Below are 19,732 nucleotides of genomic sequence, written 5' to 3'. Positions count from 1 at the left end.
GACTCAAAATATGGGAACCTTATTTGGATGGGAATTTGTAATGCAAGATTTGGCAGTGTTCGCAGAATTGAGTCCTCAAGGAAGAGACTCTTCCTAAATCAATCAAAATAAGACAACAAACCCCACACAACATCCTTCTAGTCCTTGATATAGTAAGGAGAAAATAAGGTGAAGATCCATCGGGTGTTTGCGGGCATGTTTTAGATGCCGAAAACTTTAAAAACTGGCCATCCGTCAAACCTCTCTAGATTCAGTTGTACTATTTCTGTCCACCATCATGCTGCAACACCTCCAAATGTAATATCTGCCATTTTCTCTTGCTTTTCCAGTCATTAACACTGGGTACATAATCACAGATTCTTGTGGCATCTAGATTTGATGGATGGTCTAGTGGCTAAAGGGAAGTCATAGTAGCTATTTAGGGAGTCCCTTTCTGTTCTATGTAGCTCAACTTCAGTTATTTTCTACGCAACTGTCCTGACTGCACTGGGTTCTGAGTTAAGAAGGTGCCAGGATCTTATTTGAAAGACCTGGAGGCCATAACCCTAGAAAGCTGCTCCACCCCCTCCATCTATCTTTCTGATGGAAAAATGGGACAATCATCATCTGAACTACCTGGGGAATGAGCAGAGTTCTGTAAGCCGGTTACCACAAAGATCTGCCATCTTCCATTTAGTTACTAGTTAAGTGAGTAGCCAACCAGGAAGTGTGGGAGACAGACTGAAAGAATTCTATACAAGTCAAGCTGTACATACAAGTGAAAAGATCAATTACATTTTTCAACTTAAAATTCCTGCCAACGTGTTCATCCCCCAAAAAATAACCTCTCTGAGAAAACAGCAACTACAAGTTTCCTACTTTAAACAGAGAGAATTCCATTTTGGGACACAAAGGTTTCCAGGACCCTCGTGGACACAACAGATTTGAAAGTGAAGCATATGTCACCCAGTAAAGAAAACTTCAGATCTGCCAGCTGCATTTTGCATAGAAATAGTAGTGAGAAAAGTGGTTAATTTCTCTTTGCAGCTAGCTAGGGGCTGAGGAAAATATAGTTGCATCCAGAACAGATTGACATATGGGCAGCTGTAAACCTCTTGATCATTCTACAAATTAGCATCTCACCAACTGCAAAGAGAAACAGCTCCCCCACAAATAGAGCATAGAACGGGACAGAGCAAAAGTCAGTCAACTTTTAAAGGACATTCCAGAAGTAGCTACAATGCACCTTCATTATAGGCAATTGAGAGTGCGAGAGGATGCAAGATAATTTTTTTAAATGAGTGAGATATACACTATCCTGTGTATATATAAACCCAACTTTGGCTTCTGTGGAGGCAGAGTCTTGTTGCTTAGGTTAGCAAAATGTATCATGCATCAATGGACAGGTGGGACTCAAGCTTCATTCTAGAAGATGATTATGTCAAATGCACAAGAGTCCCAATTACAGTTCCACCCATTTTGGTACAAGAATATCAGTTGGGGGAAGGAACATGGATTTGATACAGCATTCACCCACTTGCACTGTCCTTCCAAAATCAACACCTCCTCTACCCTCAAGAATTCCCAGGACAACCAGCTGAAAATCATGCACCACCAGGGTGGAGCCTTGGAAGAATACCACACAATTACAGATTGACTGGGTGAGCACAAGTCTTCTACAAGACACCCACATGCGCTAGCCCATCCTGCTCAGAAAGTTGAGCCCTATCCTTGGCTATCAGCACTTTTGGATGATTCTAGGCTCCCCTTCAGCAGGATTTCACTCAGCTCTGGGGACATGTAGTAAGGTCGCTCAGGAGATCCATCATTCCTCTCCAGGTCTTCACCTTTTCGCAACCCCAGGAAGATGAAGGAAGTGGCCACGGAAAGGAGGAATGAGAAGCAGTGGAGGAGCAAGGGGAGCAGCACAGCAAAAACAAGAGAGAAGAACAACAGAGGGAGAGAAAAAAAAGGAAAAACTGACGTTAGTTGTAATTAGATTCCACCACCGAGATCAAAGTACCAAGAAACGTAGAGAGACTAAAACAGATTACAGAGAGTCTAGTTTTGAGCTACAAATTTCTATTGCTACCAAGCATGGTGTACAGGAGCTGCTTGTTAGAGTGGTGATGGGGGTGGTGAAGAGGGAGAGGCAGAAGAGAACTTCACAGTTTTAGAAATGATAGAAGAAGGAGTTAGCTTTCAGGGGTTCTTCCATCATCTCATTTTATTCAGAGTTTTAAATCACTGATGCCGAGTTAGTGCATGCACATTTTTGTACGCAGCTCTTAGGGGGAGATTTTGAAGACTTGTACTTCTAAATCCTTTGGCATTTTTGAAAGATTTGCCCAAGTGCTCTAAGCCCTGGGCACATCCTTCCCATTGCAGCCCATGCACAAGAGGCAGCGTTAGAGATTAATGGAGCTGTAATGCAGAGGAAAGCTGGAGGTTTGCCAGGGCCCATAACAGCCTTTAATGGCAACGAGAAGTATGGGGAAGCCCTAGACTAAGGAAAAAAGTATGACACCTCAGTTCTTGGGAACGGGGAGGATGGAGATTGGAGCGTCCCTTTGTGGTGTGCTGCCCTCTTTTATAAGCAGAAGCCATGTCGGTGGAAGTGGTTCAGTAGAGCAGAAGCAAACTATGAAGTGACAAGTAGTCAAAGAAAGGCTGCATGAGCCAAACACAACAGAAGAGTTCCACAGGCCAGCCCTCTGGGGTGACAGAGGTGTAGCCACAAAGTAGTACAAAGTAATACTCAACTGAGCTCCAAAACCCATGCGGCCCAGTTACTTACAGAAGCAGAGGAAGAGGGTGTCCACACACATGGCATAGACGCTGAAGAATCCATGTGCAATGAGATAGGAGCCTATGATCACAGTCTGTAAGAGAAACCGGGTTGTCATCTCAATGCTGAACCGAATTATTCTGGGGCAGTTCTCTGCCCTGTGTTAGGAGGTCAGACTAGATGATCACAATGATCCCTTCTGGTCTTGAAATCTATAACCTGATACCAGTATGGAGAGCAACACGCTGCAGAAGGTTCCTTGAAAGAGAGAAAAGACCTGCTGAACTCCACTCACAGTTCCCCCTTCTGTTTCCATAGGAAAAGAAATGGCCCTGCCCAACCTGATTCAGGCACGGTAGCACCAGCGAATGGAAGCTGGCCGGGCTTGGCTCAGTGCAGCTGCCTGGAAGTGCCCATGGGGAGATGTGCTTCTGCATTAATTGGCGGACTCTGCAGAGAAGCCATGGTTTGAATGGGAAACTAAGAATGAGCTCTCCTTCCTTTACAAAGAGGGACTCCTGGAGGACAGTGAGTGGAGGAAGCTTTCTCTGCTCAAACTACATATGTTCCGGAGAAAGGCTAACGTCCCTAAATTCATTGTAAGGCAAGTAAGATACCCACCAGGATAGGGACCCAATAGTAATTGAGAGGAGGTGCAGTGTCCCGAACCACATCTATCCGCTGAGTGAAGAAGAAAAAGGCGATGATTCCTAGAGAGGAGAAAATAAAAATACAGGTGTTTGTGAGATGCACTAGTGACAAGCAAGAAAGGGCAACATTAGGGGAGGAGGAAGGTGAATTTAGAGACCTGGTAGGGGGATTATGGAAAGGAAGTTGGAATGCCATTCCTGGAATGACTGGGGAGATTTGCAAGGAATTGAGAAGATGCAAGGACATGCAGCTTTCGCCAGTCTCTACAAACACAGGGTTCAGGGGGAGGGGCTTACCCGAAGTAAGCCCTGGAAGAGGACTGAGATCGCAAACTTACCAACACTTCCCACGATGAGGAGTTTACCAAGGAAGAGCAGAAAATCTGTGACTTTATCTAAAACAGTCACCCTGAAAACAGAGAGATGTGAATGTCTTTCCGTACCCTCCAGGATGGGGGAAGAAAAAGAGGCAAAGTGCATCCAAGCTCCTCTGTGATAAAGACAACCTAGGATAAGGGTTGCTAAGGGGCTAAAGACACAATGGTTTGTGCAAACCTAGAGCCAATTTGCAGTTCCCACCTGATATCTGGCAGATAAACAGACCTTGGATATCTACAGTGAGAGTCAGTTGTTCACACAGGCCTCTGAAATGGTTTCAGATACAAAAGCCACCTTTACATATCCCCAGAGAGGCTACTTCCAAGTGGGACTAGAATATCTCCCTGTCCTCTTACCTCTAGCTACTACCTCTTATTCTCCATTCCCAACACAACTTCTTCCACAGGTCACCTCTCTATCCATGGCAAGGCCTCCCAAGCTACTTTCATGGATTTGGCTGTACCCACGTCATGCCCTCAGTCAGCTACCCTGACCAAGCCTGGTAAAGAGTAGCCCTGGGGAAGAGGAGGCATTTCCTTGTTGGGTAGTCTTGGAGGAGGGAGGATCCCACCAGTTTCCAGGCTCTTACCTGATAATGTTTCTCATGAGCAGGAAAAATGCATTCTTGGCTGAAGTGCAGAAGTTGGTGCCATAGATGGCAATCTGGGACAGATCACAAAGAAGGACACAGAGAAGTAATGGGGTTACTCAGTAGGAATCATGGCCTTTTCCAGAAGATTTTGCCCTGAAGCCTAAAGATTGTCACCAAACTGATGCTGTACAGATTAGTCATTCAGAGCTGCATTAGGGTAAAGAGACCCCCTGCCCCTCCACCACACTGCCAGGGCAGAATGTGCCAAGTGGCCATTCTGTTTGAAACCTGTGCCATCTCTCACTAGTACACAGGGCAGATCTGATCTGCTGATCTCGTGGACACTGCTGGATATTGGGTCACTCACGTAAGACAGCCAATGCCTCTTAAGACCTAAATGGGATCTTCATGGAGCTAGGGGAAGCCAACCATTGATGGGGTGGGAAGGAGTGTTCAGAAACAGTCCCTTTTGGAGAATCTCCAAATCTACTGTGACCTTCCCTATTCACTGGGTATTTGGTGGCATTCTTAAACTGGGGTCCTCACCATGATGTATGCGTTCCTGTTCAGGAACTTGATAAATTTTTCCAGGCACCAGAAGCAGCATTTGAGACAGGTCAGCAGGAACTTGGCAAACTTATTCTCAGCAGCTAAAAGCACAAGAGACACAGTGGAAAGAGTGTGGAGCAGAAGAGAAAATTGTTCTTTGAAACAGCAACTCTTCAAGTATCAAAAATCTCAGCACCAGACACCTCGCTCCCTGCAACACATCCTTCCAGCCCCCATCCTGTGCACAGTTCCCACCCATATCTGTTCTCCAGCCATTTCTCTTTGCTCCTTTCAGCTTAACCCTATGTCACAGCACCATCACTTTGACAGATGTAGCTGGCAGCTACCTTCTCTTGCACAGATAATTTCAGGAAACATAAACCAATTTTCTTTTTTAGCCATCCACAATCACAAGTGTCCTCAGAGAAGAAGCAAGCAGCAGTCCCTCGCTTCATCCTGAGCATCCCATGTCAGTTTTAGGTTGGATATTCCAGTTAGCCACAGCCATCACGCCAGTGGAAGCACTGGGATTTTAGTATTCTCGTCTGGAGTGAGAACCCTACCCACTGGACTGTACTACTCCTGTGGACAGAGAGGGTGCTCTGGAGAATCGTACCGGGAGAAAGGTCTCACGTGTCATTCTTGCGTTTTAATTCAAAGCTCACATTTCACAGTCACTGAAGTCATTTGGTCAGACCAGGACTGTAACAGAGTGTCAAGTGCAATTCTGCACAGAAGTCCAGAGCCATTCTACTGACTCACTGCCAATCAGACCAAGTGGGTTAGTGCCTACCCAAGAGGAGTATGTAAGGTCTCTCTGCCCAAAAAGGCAGAAAAATCCAGAGAAGAGGGGGTCTGACAGAGAAAGCCTTTAGGAACAGCTAGGCTCAGAAGGAAGCACAGAGTAGTACCTATGTTTAAATTCAGTAATAAGATACAAAGGTAAAGGAAAAGGGCAAGTTTGAAGTAGGGCAGGAATACCATCTGCTTACACAGACCCAGTTATTCTGAGTTGTGACTCGACATGGAGAAACTTTGCTCACCTTGTTTGTCCCCCACCTGCCCTTTCCCAAATTATCCTCAACTGCGTACCTTTCAGCCTGTGATCCAGGTACTCCAGAAGGACCCTGATGATCTGGACAATGGCAAGAATCAGAGACCCAAAGGCCATCGAGCCAGTGTGATACCTGCCACGGGGAAGAGGAGGAGAGGACCTCTGTAAGATGCAGCTTTGTGGCATTTTTGCTTTTAAGTTATTTCTCCTGTAGCCAACAAGAAAACCCAAACCTCTCTTTGGAAAAGCTCCATGCTCACCTGAGTGCCCGGCCGAAGGAAGAGAAGAGGGGGAAAGCCGGCATGTCATCAGGTTTCTTGAAGGCCCAATAGTAGGAAGCAAAGGCTCCGGCTAGCGTGACCTGGCCCAGCGCAATCACAAAGTTGGCCAGCCAGAAGAACATAAAGGCATTATAGATCTGGAAGACGATGAGGTATTTGTGGTAGGCCGTCACGCCCCCATAGAATGTGAAGAGGCAGCGGGCATCTGGGCACTTTTTGGTGATGTTGGTCATATTGAATGTCTAGAGAGAATTAGAGACACTCAGATATTGCAGAGATGAGGCCCATACAAGAACCTAGATAGACAGTAGTTCTCGCCAACCCAAAAGCCACTTCTGGAGTTTGAGTCCAGGAAATTATTTCTTCACTTCTCATACACCACGTTCAACCCCAGAAGCAGTTGCATTTCAGATGGGTAAAAGAACTTGTCTATACACTACTCACTGAGCCCCTGAGAGTACTGTGAAGATCTCAGGTGCCTCAACATCACAAAGATGAGGGGTAAAGGCATGAACTAAACTCAAGGCGGGGAGTCAGGAACTCCCAAGTTCTAATTCTCACTCAGACACAGGACTTCCTTTGCAACCTCAGCCAAGTATGTGCCTCAGTTTCTCCTCTGGAAAATGGGAATATATATTTCCCACTCTCAAGAGGGGCTTGGAGGTGGAGAGGGTCAAGTATATACAGTGGTTAAAGGAGGATTATGAGGGGGAGGAGAGCAATCAGCAGATCTGAAGAGTGTAAACATGAACAAAGGGTGGGGAGGGTACAGTTTAGCTAGCCCGAGAGACTGTCCCAGCAAATGGGAGCCATATGGTACTCCAGGGATGGAGGCTACAGTAGCCGCCAAATTGGCTTTTGCACAATATGTCTGCTCAAGAGACTAATCTTATTAAGTCCAACATAGATTCATAGATTCTAGGACTGGAAGGGACCTCGAGAGGTCATCGAGTCCAGTCCCCTGCCCTCATGGCAGGACCAAATACTGTCTAGACCATCCCTGATAGACATTTATCTAACCTACTCTTAAATATCTCCAGAGACGGAGATTCCACAACCTCCCTCGGCAATTTATTCCAGTGTTTAACCACCCTGACAGTTAGGAACTTTTTCCTAATGTCCAACCTAGACCTTCCTTGCGGCAGTTTAAGCCCATTGCTTCTTGTTCTATCCTTATAGGCTAAGGTGAACAAGTTTTCTCCCTCTTCCTTATGACACCCTTTTAGATACCTGAAAACTGCTATCATGTCCCCTCTCAGTCTTCTCTTTTCCAAACTAAACAAACCCAATTCTTTCAGCCTTCCTTCATAGGTCATGTTCTCAAGACCTTTAATCATTCTTGTTGCTCTTCTCTGGACCCTTTCCAATTTCTCCACATCTTTCTTGAAATGCGGTGCCCAGAACTGGACACAATACTCCAGCTGAGGCCTAACCAGAGCAGAGTAGAACGGAAGAATGACTTCTCATGTCTTGCTCACAACACACCTGTTAATACATCCCAGAATCATGTTTGCTTAACAGGTGTTAACATGTTCAGTTGTGACTATTCAGAGAGCCCCTCACCTCTGGTATGCAGGTCTGCCCAGCATAAGCACATTCAGACGTTCCGTTAAACACCTTGTAGACAGCCTCATTAGAAGTAGATAAGAAACTGGGAAAAAGCAGTTAAGGGGATTCAACTTTATGAGACTGGACCTAATTCTCTATCTGTCCCATACAGACCTGCTCTTACCATCCTGTTAACCACTTTTTTTTTTTTAATTTGATCATGAGACTGGATACATGTAAGTAAATAATACCAAAAAATGTCTAGCCTTCTGAGGGATGTGAGATTTCTGCCCCCACCACACCAGGGGTTCTTTGCGGATGGAGGAGAGAGGAAGATGGAAGGATACACAGCGGTGCTGGCCCAGTAAGCAATGCAGAGACACACCAGGAAGAAGGTGCACAGAGGAAACACCAGCGACGTCATGATATACCCAATAGCCCTGCCAGGGAAGAGAGAGTCAGTAAAAACAACAAAAAACCCTCCCATTGCAAGGGAAATCCAAACAGGTGGAGGAGAAACCATCCACAGACAGCAGCTTGCTTTGCATAGACCCCAAACCTCCCACCACAGGTTTGGAATCGCCACTGCGCAGCCATCTCTATCATGGGCCAGAGTGGGGACTTGGCTTCAGTGTTAGACCCAGCAAGAGTTGGTCCTCACCACTCCCCACAAGTGAACACAGCACTCCCTGCTATTGCATGTGGCTGCTGCAGTCCACACGAAGCTCACCTGCTGGCTTCCTTGATGAGCGCAATGGCAATGAGGATCCTCTTGCGGAGGAAGATGAGTAACAGGATGATGATCACCTCCATGATGCACAGGATAATCACTGAAAGAGAGAAGGGAAAACTGGAGTTGTACCATGATCAGAGCTCTGGATGCGTGCGGTTTCTTTGTAGTAGGATCCTACAATGCTGGCCCCTAGATGTGAGAGCAGCACACCTTGAAGAGACCACCTCTTCTTCCACAGCGTCCTAAGGAAACCCACCAACTTTGGGTTAGCATTATCACTGATACACCTGGGTTTAAACTCTCTATAGGCTATGAGCATAGATATCCTCTGTAGGGGACGGTCTACATTTTTTTCCAAATAATTGACCAGGCAGTTGTGCGATGTCATTGTCCTCCTCAGATGTTGGTTTCTGAAGGAGTTCTCCCTTCTCTCCAGTTCCCAGGCATCCAGGTTGCAAGAGGGACAAAAACTGGCGGCCTTCTCGGCAGCCTCAGCAGAAAGTCAGAGGACTGAAGGGCCACGGAGGATGAACTCTCTTCCCTTCACAACCCCAGAGGAGCTTAGGAAAAAGACAGGTCCTACCACTGCCCATGCTGGTGGGCCTGTTATGGAGATTGAGGATTCCTGTCTCCAGGAGCAGTCAGTCCGGCACTGAAATTCACATCCCCCCAACCAGGCATTTCTGCCTGTTGAATGCAGCCATGAACACAGTCCCCCGATTGGAATATCACATATGGAGGTATGTGAGTTCTTGCTGTGCATCCGCAGACCACCATCTCCTGTTCTTGCAGGACAGCAGGACCTAAAACCCTCATGATGTCTTACTTTCTAGCCTCTTCCTCCAAGCAAACGAGCGCAAGAGATCAGCATACAGGAGTGCTTGTTGTCCCACAGCCCCATGTTTGTTTGCATTGCACTAGGCCAAGTAGAGCAGAAGAGAGACTTACTGAAGGCCAACCACGTTTGCTTCAGGTGGAGATAGACACGAAGATCCGTCTGGAATCCCAGGTCCTTCAGGGAAACATCAGAGCCGTCTTCTCCTTTTAGTCGGGCATATTCCATGTAACAGTGGATGATTCCTGCAATGGAAAGCAGAGATTTGACTGCCTTAGAGTGAAACTGTTAGCAGCCTCTGATTAACCTCATGCTCAGAGTATCTGCTACCCAGCGGGAACTGTCTTTAAAAGGAGACTGTGGGGAGGATCTGTCAGCTCTCTGGGACGCAAGAATGAGGAGGCTTCAGTCAATGCATATCTACAGGAGCAACTGCTCTCTAAGCATTCAGGGGAGCTCCAGGCAAAGAGACGACTGATAACTGGAGAGGGCCTTTGGCCCCAGCCCCATACAAACTAGGGTTAAGCGACAGACCAAAAGATGTCAGCCAGTATAGTCAGGTCTCCCCGCCCCCCAGCAGATGTTCATGTGTGTTCCCACCCTGGTCTACACAAAATGTACATGCTGGATATGGTCCAAACTTGCCTCCTTCCTGGAGCTTACTTAATTTTTATTAATGTAAACAAACTTCTGACTAAGGTTGGCTGTCCCTCAGCTTTTCCTTGCAAAACTCCCTGTCCCTCTGCCTCAGAGAGGGATATTCCCATCCCCTCTTGCCTCCTGGGTTGGAAATAATAGCATAAGTCAGTGGAAATAACTGCATCTTTAGGCAGAAGAGCCCTGCAACCCTACTGCAGTATCACAGTGAAACAGAAGAGACTAGAATGCAGACTGAGCGGCTAAGTCACTAAACCAATCTCAGATAGTTCTGCAGGGTGAATGCGAAGAGAGTCCCTGGAGCCAGCCTCACGTCAGAGACCCTGGGCTCGACTGCCACTCACCGTATCCCAGCACCAAGATTACCAGCACAATCATCACCCAGATCATGATCGCAGCAAGGAAGCGAAGCAGGACAACGAAGATTAAGCTGAACACCATGGCAATCACGAGACCTCTATGGAGGGGAGAGAGGCAAGTTCATGAGCACAGAACCACACACAGAAACAAGCCCGCGTCAGAGCTTCCCATTTTCTGTGCCCTGCAGCTTTGTTCCATTAACTGATTTAGTCTCTTGTTTTCTCCTGTGAACTTTAACAGCAGCAGAAGGCGCTAAGTTGGCAGGCTTACTGATGGAAGTCCTCTGTCCCCAGAGTAGATGCAACACAAGCAGCTTCAGAGCAAACTTTCCCCTAAACTGCCTTCTCTGTGTCTCTCATTCCTGGAGGAGGGGGGAGAAGAGGTCAGTCCCCAATGCCTGTTCAAATCCTTGGTCTCTAGATGGGGGCTACCAACAATGGGGGCAGTTCGTCCTGGCAACACGTGTCCTGCTAAGAACTGGACTGAGACCCACCAAACTCACTGCATACAAGATGCCCAACTGTCAGAGGTGAATGACTCAGCCACTGCCACATTGGTGGTGGATTAGAATCGGGGGTGGGCACGGAAACCAACAAATACAGAAAAACAAACCCTGGATTCCATTCAGATCCCTCTAAATTCCTTTATTTTAACATAGTTCCACTACCACCTTTTTACCATCAGCAAAGTGGAGTGGAAAAATCCCCACCACAACCTCATTACACAGGGGATAGAAAAACCCTACAGCTTCCATAACCAGCAAGCTTTGATACATGTTCATTCAAATGCCGCACTGTTCTCAGACAGCACATGTTCTGCCAGACTCTGCACCCATTAAGTACTAGCGGCTCCCTGGCTCCGTTCCCATACAGTTCTGTCTGGAAGGGGGTCGGACATCATGCTCTTTGTATGCATTAGCTCAGCCATTCAGGTCTCTGCTTACATTATTATCCAGTACCAGGAAACTGTGTAATCTTCAAAGATCTTCATGGCCAGTTGTCTTGCTTCCAGAACCACATTTGCTTTTCTGGAATTAAAAAGAGCAGGGAGTTGTGGGGGGTGGGGGTGGAAGAGAGGCATGTCAGTTTCTGATCAACCCTGCACTCTTTATAGGTCGACCAAGGCCCTGTCGGTGCCAGGATAAGAATTGTTCTCACTGAACATCCTCAAAGCTACCTCATTGTCTTCCTTCAGATACCTTTTTAGAACTCCGCTGTGATGCCTACAAACATTTTGTTAGTGACTGGGCGGTTGTTGTGCCCGTACTCCACCAGCTGTCTGTCTCCACCTGTGTTTGGTCTTTAGACTTGGACTGTAAGCTCTTTAGGCCAGGGACCCCCTGTTCTGTGTTTGCACAGAGCCTACCACAGTGGGTTCCTGGTCCAGGACTAGGGCTCTTCGGTGCTACCACAACACAAGTAAATAAGCAGTATTTCACTGACAAATTATTTACCATGATGCCTTCTGGTCATGTTCTAACATGACCAATTTTCCTAGTGAAGACAAGCCCAGAAGCACCCAGGATACCTCGCCTCAGAGATGAGGCTCAGAACTCACTTGGCCCCCTCCACCAGCTCTGTCACGTTCCTTCGTTTTCCCATTCCATCTTCAAAGGTTGTGTCATTCCCAACCATGATGACCCCTTTCTTGGTGTTGATTGCTGGTAAACACCTGCGCGCCACTGAGGGATGAAGCACACGAGGCACAGGTGAACTTTGGAGAGCAAAGCAGTCTAATCGCCATCAGGAAAATCCAGTAAAGGCTAACAGGAGGTGCTTTACACAAGTGTCAATACCACTATCCCCATTTTACACATATATGGAAACTGAGGCACAGATTAGGGCAGGAACTCTGCCACAGTTCCACATCAGATCAGCAGCAGAGCTGGGTTTAGAACCTGGCTGGTTCCCTTGCTCTCATCACCATACTGCACTCCCAAACCCAGCAGCTGGTCTGCTCCTGCTCTTATCCAGCAATTTAATGGGGGTTTTGCTCAGTCACTGCCATCTCCAATACCATGTCCCAGCTGGTTGGATGTGCCACTGGGGGAAGGAACCTGTACCCTTGTATTTGCAGGTCTCTTCCAAGCAACCTGCAAGGGAATGAACTGAAGTGAATCCTAGTTAGGGGGACACAGACACATGGAGACCAGCTGGTAGTAACACACCTGTGTGCAAAGCTATCTTGGATGTACATTGCCCTCACATGCTGTTGCACCAGAGGCAACAAACCCTGTCTGAACTTAAACACTAGCCGTATTCAGTTCCCAGGACCCTTCCCAGCCTCTTTTCCTCTGTTCCCCAGTCAGACTTACAGGGTTTGCTGGGAGTGATCATGGACGGACAGTCTCCATCCTGCAGCACTTTTGGGAGGCTCTAGGAGAGAGAGAGAGAGAGAGAGAGAGACGGACGTTTAAATGAAATTCTCAGCCTGAAAATTTCTACACCATTCACTCTTCCTCTGGAGAAACATGCAAGCATCAGGTTAACATCAGAGAAAGAAGAGTGCAGAATGGCACCATACTGGGACCAGTTTTGAATAGTTTACTTCTAAAATACATCCCATTCCTTTAATACAACTCACCTTCTGCGGATTGTTAAACCCTGGGACGCAGAACTGCTTGTAGTACTCAAAGTCTTTGGTTTTTCTCCTGGCATTCTGGTACGTGAGATACTGGTCTGGGCACTTATTCACACAGATCTGAAAGACATGCACAGTACTGAAGACTGAAAGAACCAAGTGGGGCTATATAAGATCTAAGTATCATTATTAATCAGAGAGGAGTGGATGAGATAGACACCAGGTTACTGCTCCCTCTTGGGTGAGGGGCAGCAGTCTGCTAGCCGCATCCTGTCCATTCAGTCTCAGCCTACAGTTCAACTCTTGCCCATCGTGCCATAAAACTCAAAGCAAATCACCAGCAGAAGCCACTCATTTTTGCTCCTGTTCCTACACCTTTCTCTGGTCAGGCTCTCAGTTGTTATTGCAATGCCCAGGCACAACCAAGAGAGGGCAATACCGCACCAAGTAGCTCCTCTCTCCAGAAACACTGTGAGAGACAAACACCGGGAGACGTGCTCTGCGTACTTGGCTCCATACCCAGTGCCCACCCAGTTACAGGATTCACTCATGGCTGACTGGAAAACAACATCCCCTGTTCCCTGGGCGGGGTCTGCGTGTGATCTGCAAGGACATTTGCTAAGAATAGCATGTGGGACACTGCAAAGCTCTTATTTAAAACCTTACAAATGAGAACAAAGCAGGGGTCGGAGCCCCAAGAGAAGCAGCAACGAGAAGTGTTTGGGAGCATGAGAAGCTGCGGAGAGCTGTGTTACCTGTTTGGTCGGACACTGGAACTCCAGCAGCACCAAGGGGCTGGCGCACTTGATGATGTTGAAGTAAAACAGGAAAGGCTTGTTCCTGCAAACAAGATGACATTTCAATTTCTGGAATCTCCTGTCCAAGAGGGGAACATGGGACCCAGGAACCTCCCGCACCACCTATTCTACTCCAGGTCTGAAGTGAGACCCTGCGCTGCCTTGCCCATCCGACTGCACTGGAGAAGTCACACTGTCCTTCCACAACCAAGACAGTTGAGTGCTTTTGAAACATTTATACTGCTTCCCTTTTTACAGGCCGAAGAGCTGGAGCAGGAACCTAACGTCAAATGCTCTGTCTCCCCAGGCTGGAGAACCTAGTTCCAATCCTGCTCTTGTATCTGGCTCTCTGTCAAGAGGTTCATCTCTTGGGATGAGAGAATCGCAGCAATACACTTCCTGGCTGATTAGAACGGAGCTGCCACTTGGAAAATCATAATGACCCACACTTGGGTGTGAATAGAGCCTAAAAGGATGTGTTGCTCAGCCTGGGTCTATAACCGCTATCCGCAGCTCTAATAGTCTCTGCTGGTTTGATCAGAGTTCTTCTTGCTTTGCCTAGTCTCAGGCAGTGGCCAGTGGAGGGGGGGGTTCTCACACAGCCTGAAAAACGGAAGGTAGCACTGAGCAAACAGATAGGATTGTTGGTGTCCCACTTTATACCTCACAGGAGCTTGGGGTTGGGGGGACAGAGGGAAAGGGGCAAATCTCCCCCTTCCTAGCAGCCAGGGGAGGGGAGGAGATACAGTTGAATGGAGTTGTAGGGAGCCACAAAATGAAGGTTGTAGTATTTTGAGGCTATATTGCTTCTAGAGGTGTTATGGAGCAAAGACAGGACATTACTCAGTGTTCCCATGTAATGGCAAACCAGCTTCCCTTTCCGTCTTTTAAAGGGAGAGAGATCTCAGACACATACTCATTGGGAGTTCCCAGCTGGCCACAGAACTGCCCGCGACTGTCTGTGGGGTAAATCACCTTCCTGGGGTCACCGTGTGTCCATGCTGAGTGGGAGAAAAAAAGGCTATGATTAACCAGGCAACCTTCATTCCCTTCTCCCACCTCACCTGCTGTATGAACTTGCTGAGTCAACCATTGGCCAAGGGCCTCCCCCAGTTAGCAAGTGAGCTCGTATAAACACCCTCCTCCCCAAACAAATCAATGGGGCAGCCTCATCATGGGTAGCCCCACCCAGAGTTCTCCTCTGTGCTGATCTGACATGGCTGTGGATACATGGACCAGCCTCTTTCAGCCTCCGTTTGAAACAGGAGCAGACAGAAAACAGAGGTAGTGCATGAAATGACAGCCTGCCCCCATGAGTTTTCAGCTGCTGAGGAGCTAAAGGGATTGTCCCAGGGTGGCTGGGCACTGTGAACAGACCAGGTCTGGCTCCCTTGTGCCAGAGTAGGTGGGCCCAGTTGAGCCCATTCAAGGGGATAGGGCTCCATGTGGGGCTAGGAAGGCCTGTCAGAGGACAGGCAGAGGAGTGACTGGGGCAGGTTGTTCCTGAGGACAGAAGCCAGAGAGGAGTGGAGCTAACCCTGGGGATGGATCCCTGGAACAAGGGCCCAGGTGCTCAAGGAGGTAACCCCGGTGCCAGCATTCCAGAAGAAGGGAAGCTGGGTGAAACCAGGAAGCTGTAGGAAGCAGGATTACCAGAAACCCCTAGAAGGAGAGGCCACAAAACACTAGGACAGAGGTGAGCTGAGGAACTGGTTTTGTTGGTTTGGACAATAAACTTGCTTCAGTAATATTGGCCATGGCAGCATATGCTTGAAAGCTGGGGAGAAGCCCTGCCACGTCATAGTCAGGGATCCTGCCTCGAGGAGCAGGGGCAACTCCACCTGCAAGAGGAGAACCATCCCTCCTACCCAGAAACATCACCTGTTAGTGGCTGGGCACTGGGTACTGTGCCAAGTACTGCCCTGTGAGCCACCCCCCTCACACACATATGTAACATCACAACACAGTAAGCATTTAATCACTTGTCAACCTGGTGTTTTTACCCCAATGCCTTTGTGTCTGTTGTACCCCAATGCCTTTTTAGGGCCTGTCCCCGCCAGGATCTGAGTCTAGAGGTGTCGGCGGTGACAAATGCCACTCTGTTTCCTAAAAACCAGAGAAAGGAAGAGAGGGCCTCATGCTACCTACCTACGATTCCCACAATGACATAGCCAACAATGGCAACGACGAGGAGGATACAGCAGATGATGTCAGTGCAGCTCCTGAGGGAGGAAGGAGAAGTAAGAACAAGATCAGGCACTAGCCCCAGAAGAGCATGGAGACCGGAGCACTCACTATGACCCCCTGCTTCATCCCAGCACCCCCCTGCAGAAACCAATCACATCCACGTTCTAGCTGAGACATGGCTCCTGCCTCCAAGGTCTCTGCGGCAATCAGCATTCCCCAGTCACCTACTCTTATTATTGCCACCGCAGAGTTTCGGATGAGAACAGGTGTTCTCTGCTCCGCCTGAGGCGCACCCCACTCCTATTGCCAGCTGCTGAGAGGCTGCTCTTACCTGTCATGAATGGGACCTTTGAATGTTGGGTCATATTTCTGTGGCGTCCCTAAAAAGAAGGTAAGAGAACGCTGAGTTAGCCATCCATTTGGAGTAGCATCGGGACAGCAGGGTAACTTTCCCCATCCTTTTCCTCCTACTAGGACCTGATATGGAGCTACTTCACACCCAGGAGAAGCAGGAACTTGGCAAATATTGGTGTTGGTTAGAGATGACAAATATCCCTTTCATCAAGTGGCAGGGCAGCTGGTAAACTGAAGCCGAGCAAGAGGAAGTGATCTGCCCAAAGGGACACAGCACATCAATGCAACAGCCAAGAACAGGACACCGTTTGCCACAGCTCTAACTACTTGGCAGTGCTTCCTCTTTGCCACCACCGGACACAGACTGAGCCAAATCTGGCCCCGGTGGGGTATCCATGCAGCCCTGGAGATATAACAGAGGGCAGACTATGGCCCATTGTATTTACTTTTCAAAATCAGAGTTGTGCATGTCTGCTATGTTATGGTGGGGAAAGTGTGTTGAGGAAGTCTGATTCTAAGTCTAATTGTCTATTTGTGGCAGTTGAATTTCTTCCCACCAAGAAGAGAAGAACTCAGGAACCTGTGGGTTAGTAATGAGTTTGGGGCTCTCGTGAGCAAGAGAACTTCAGTTCTGTAAGACACAGGCAAGAAAGATTCAGAACAGGAAATCACCTGCAACCACCATGTTCTGGGCTGATCCTAGCCATCCCCCAGGAGCACGGGAATTAAGGAAAATGCTCGTTAAACAATCCAGCAGCACAGAAGAGCACCAGAGACACAGCCACCCTCACCTGCCTCTGTCACACGCCAAATACCAACAAAACGCCAGGCAGATCTAAAAATACCAGGAATTCCTGCCCCAAGGAGCAGTTTGTGCCTTACAGCCCGCTCCGTGAGCCTCCCAGGACTGTATTCTCACCTTTTCACTTTAACACTTCATCGGCTCAAGAACTGCTTTAAGTCACTGGGGCAGGTGGGGAATTTAAAAATAAAGAGACAAATTGCTGGAGCCAAAACAATTAGTAATGCTCTTAGGAAGGAAGGAAATGCTGGTCATCCACCAAGGATGTCAGGTTTTCCCCAGTGCCTTACATTCAAGGATCTCAAAGCACTTTACAAACAAAACATTTATCACCTATGCCTCAACCCCTCCGGGAGGCCAGTCAGAATCATAATTCTACAGATGGAGAAAGTGAGGCACAGAATGGAAAAATTAATTCTTCAGAGTCACACGGTGAATCAGCAACAGAACCCAGGCGTCCTATCTCCTTCCCATGAACTCAGCCCACAAAAGCATGCCTCTGTCTCCTGAAAACTCCTTCCAAGCTTTCCCTAGGTATTTTCTGTTCTTTCTGGAACTGGCACCCCTAGTTTGAGTGCAGTAGCAAAAACGCTGTACAGGGGCAGGAGAGATGCTAGGAAAGTACACCCAAAGCAGGAGAGACATTGCAGGAGACAGGGTCTGGGAAAAGAGGAAACAGATTTAAAAATTTTATTAAAGCTAATGTTAAAAAAATATATATAATATGTAGGTTGGGAAAAGAGCGTCTGTACATCTGGGTATAGTGCTTAGAGATTATCCACAAATATAAAGTTAGTTTTTAAAAGTCATATGATACATAAAGTACAGAATCAGCCCACATTTAGGTGACTAGATTTAACAATACAGTTTAGATATTAGAATACTACATCCTCATCTTGGCACCATGGACGGTGCGGATGGAGGAGGCTGGAAGTGGGTTTCACCTTTACAACAAAGGCCCGGAGACTACCAGAACCAGGGAGGAAAATAATCTACCAAGACATCATTTTTCTTCCGATATCTTAGTGTCCAGGGCTGGAAATAATTCGGTGCCTGACTGTAGAACAAGTTTCCACACAGCTCCTCGGCCAATTCTTAGAGAATGTTTCCATTCAGCTCTTGGGAATTTTCCAAGAGAGAAAGTCACCAGAACTGTTTTCAGAGCCTCAGAAGAGGCCCAGGGGCCCCTCAGTCAGGTTACCCAGACCCAGCTCCAGACCTAGGATAGCAAGTTCTAGCTAACCTAGAAACCCCTTCTCCCTACAGGCTGCAACCGCCCATACCCACCAAAGCACTCCTTGGATGGAATTCAATAGCTGGAGCCAGACTGCTCATTCCATTACCTCCCACCCTGAGAAGGAGCCAGGCCCGGATCCCTCTCTGAGACGCCTAGGAGCTGCTGAGATTCCCTAATCCCTGGATCAAAACGTGGGCAAGAGCCAGTGCACCAGGCAGGCATACACGGATGCTTTGAAAGTGAAACCAAGTGGATTTCCTGGAAAAACAGGGCAAGGCTAGCTAGCATACATACGCCAGAAATTCCAGCTACCTCATGTACTTACAGCTGGCACTTGTGGAAGAGACATGAGTGTGCAGTGTTCCTTCTCTGTATCTCTCACATGCAGAGAGCACCCGCCTTGGCCACCTTGTTTGTGGACAGGCAGTAAAGTGATTTTACAAGGCCCGTTTCCCTTATCTACAGAGCAGGATTCTTGCCAACTTCTGTGAACTGTCTGCGCAAACACTCAGAGCAGCTGCATCCCCACCCCCACCAGGGAGAATTTACGCAGAAGAGTTTATAACAGCCGGTTTGCAGATCCCACTCAGCACTCAAAAGTGCACCATGGCCCATTTGCCAAGCTACAGAGATCACCAAGCTCTCAGCAGGACACTAGGGACACGTGAAATGAAACAGTTCTTGATTTCTGCTCCCTGGCTTTCCCTCTTTCAGGGGGATCACAACTCACTGTTCAGAGAGAGAGCAGCTGGTAGCTGACAGCGCACTTCAGGCCAAACCTGCAGCCCCTCCCTGCTAATCCAGGCCTGGATGCTGCCAGTGCATCTTGCTTCTATTCCAGTCCTGGGCTCCCCATGTCCCCAACTCTGCCAACACACCTCAGTTCTGCCCCACCCTGCTCTTCCAGTCCTGGATCACTCCAGGGCAGCGATGGCTAACTTTGCTGGAACGTTCACCTCCCTAAGAATACCACGCAAGCAACAACTTTGTGGCAATTACCCCCAAACTAGCCACCCCCCCTGCAGTGTCTTGGAAAGCAAGGGGGGGGGGTCTCCACCATCTGTGCTGACACAAAGGGAACTCTGAACCTTTGCAGAAAGGGTGAGGGTCACAGAGGAGAACTGGAGGTCCAGCTTCTCAGCCATCAGGGCCAAGAGACTCCAAGGTTAATTTGTGGCCCTGGGAGTCTAAAAGAGGAGGGGCCAGAGACCAGGGCTATGTACCTAACACAGAGTGACTCACAACAAGGGAGTGACAACTTGTCCACACACAAGTCATGCTGCTTTAACTACACCATCGAAAGCAGTACAAGCCAGCTAGTGTTTCTACTGATTACAAAGGTGCTTTTATAGCAATTCCCCTGCAAGAAAG

At 48.0% G+C, this 19,732-nt stretch overlaps 1 protein-coding gene across 4 annotated transcripts in view; it reads right to left on the bottom strand.

The window, feature by feature from the left end:
• Positions 1–19,732, bottom strand: part of SLC44A2 (solute carrier family 44 member 2) — a 37,044-nt gene that overhangs the window by 5,937 nt on the left and 11,375 nt on the right. For 3 of the 4 annotated variants that reach the window (XM_034792752.1, XM_034792751.1, XM_034792750.1), the window contains 21 exons: positions 16,300–16,348; positions 15,930–16,003; positions 14,698–14,782; positions 13,740–13,824; positions 12,988–13,104; positions 12,719–12,779; positions 11,962–12,085; positions 11,348–11,431; positions 10,389–10,501; positions 9,501–9,632; positions 8,550–8,649; positions 8,167–8,259; positions 7,835–7,922; positions 6,251–6,513; positions 6,029–6,123; positions 4,934–5,037; positions 4,385–4,458; positions 3,756–3,826; positions 3,389–3,477; positions 2,777–2,861; positions 1,671–1,826 (listed from right to left, as the gene is read on the bottom strand). In XM_034792752.1, the coding sequence (XP_034648643.1) occupies positions 1,705–1,826; positions 2,777–2,861; positions 3,389–3,477; positions 3,756–3,826; positions 4,385–4,458; positions 4,934–5,037; positions 6,029–6,123; positions 6,251–6,513; positions 7,835–7,922; positions 8,167–8,259; positions 8,550–8,649; positions 9,501–9,632; positions 10,389–10,501; positions 11,348–11,431; positions 11,962–12,085; positions 12,719–12,779; positions 12,988–13,104; positions 13,740–13,824; positions 14,698–14,782; positions 15,930–16,003; positions 16,300–16,348 (2,108 nt within the window). In that variant the 3' untranslated portion in view covers positions 1,671–1,704. The remainder of the gene's footprint in view (positions 1–1,670; positions 1,827–2,776; positions 2,862–3,388; positions 3,478–3,755; positions 3,827–4,384; positions 4,459–4,933; positions 5,038–6,028; positions 6,124–6,250; positions 6,514–7,834; positions 7,923–8,166; positions 8,260–8,549; positions 8,650–9,500; positions 9,633–10,388; positions 10,502–11,347; positions 11,432–11,961; positions 12,086–12,718; positions 12,780–12,987; positions 13,105–13,739; positions 13,825–14,697; positions 14,783–15,929; positions 16,004–16,299; positions 16,349–19,732) is intronic. The other variant, XM_034792753.1, reaches the window with a different exon arrangement.

The sequence above is a fragment of the Trachemys scripta genome, chromosome 16 (assembly GCF_013100865.1).
Source record: "Trachemys scripta elegans isolate TJP31775 chromosome 16, CAS_Tse_1.0, whole genome shotgun sequence".
Classification (NCBI taxonomy): Eukaryota; Metazoa; Chordata; order Testudines; family Emydidae; genus Trachemys; species Trachemys scripta.
This window is presented reverse-complemented; position numbering and strand designations above follow the sequence as displayed.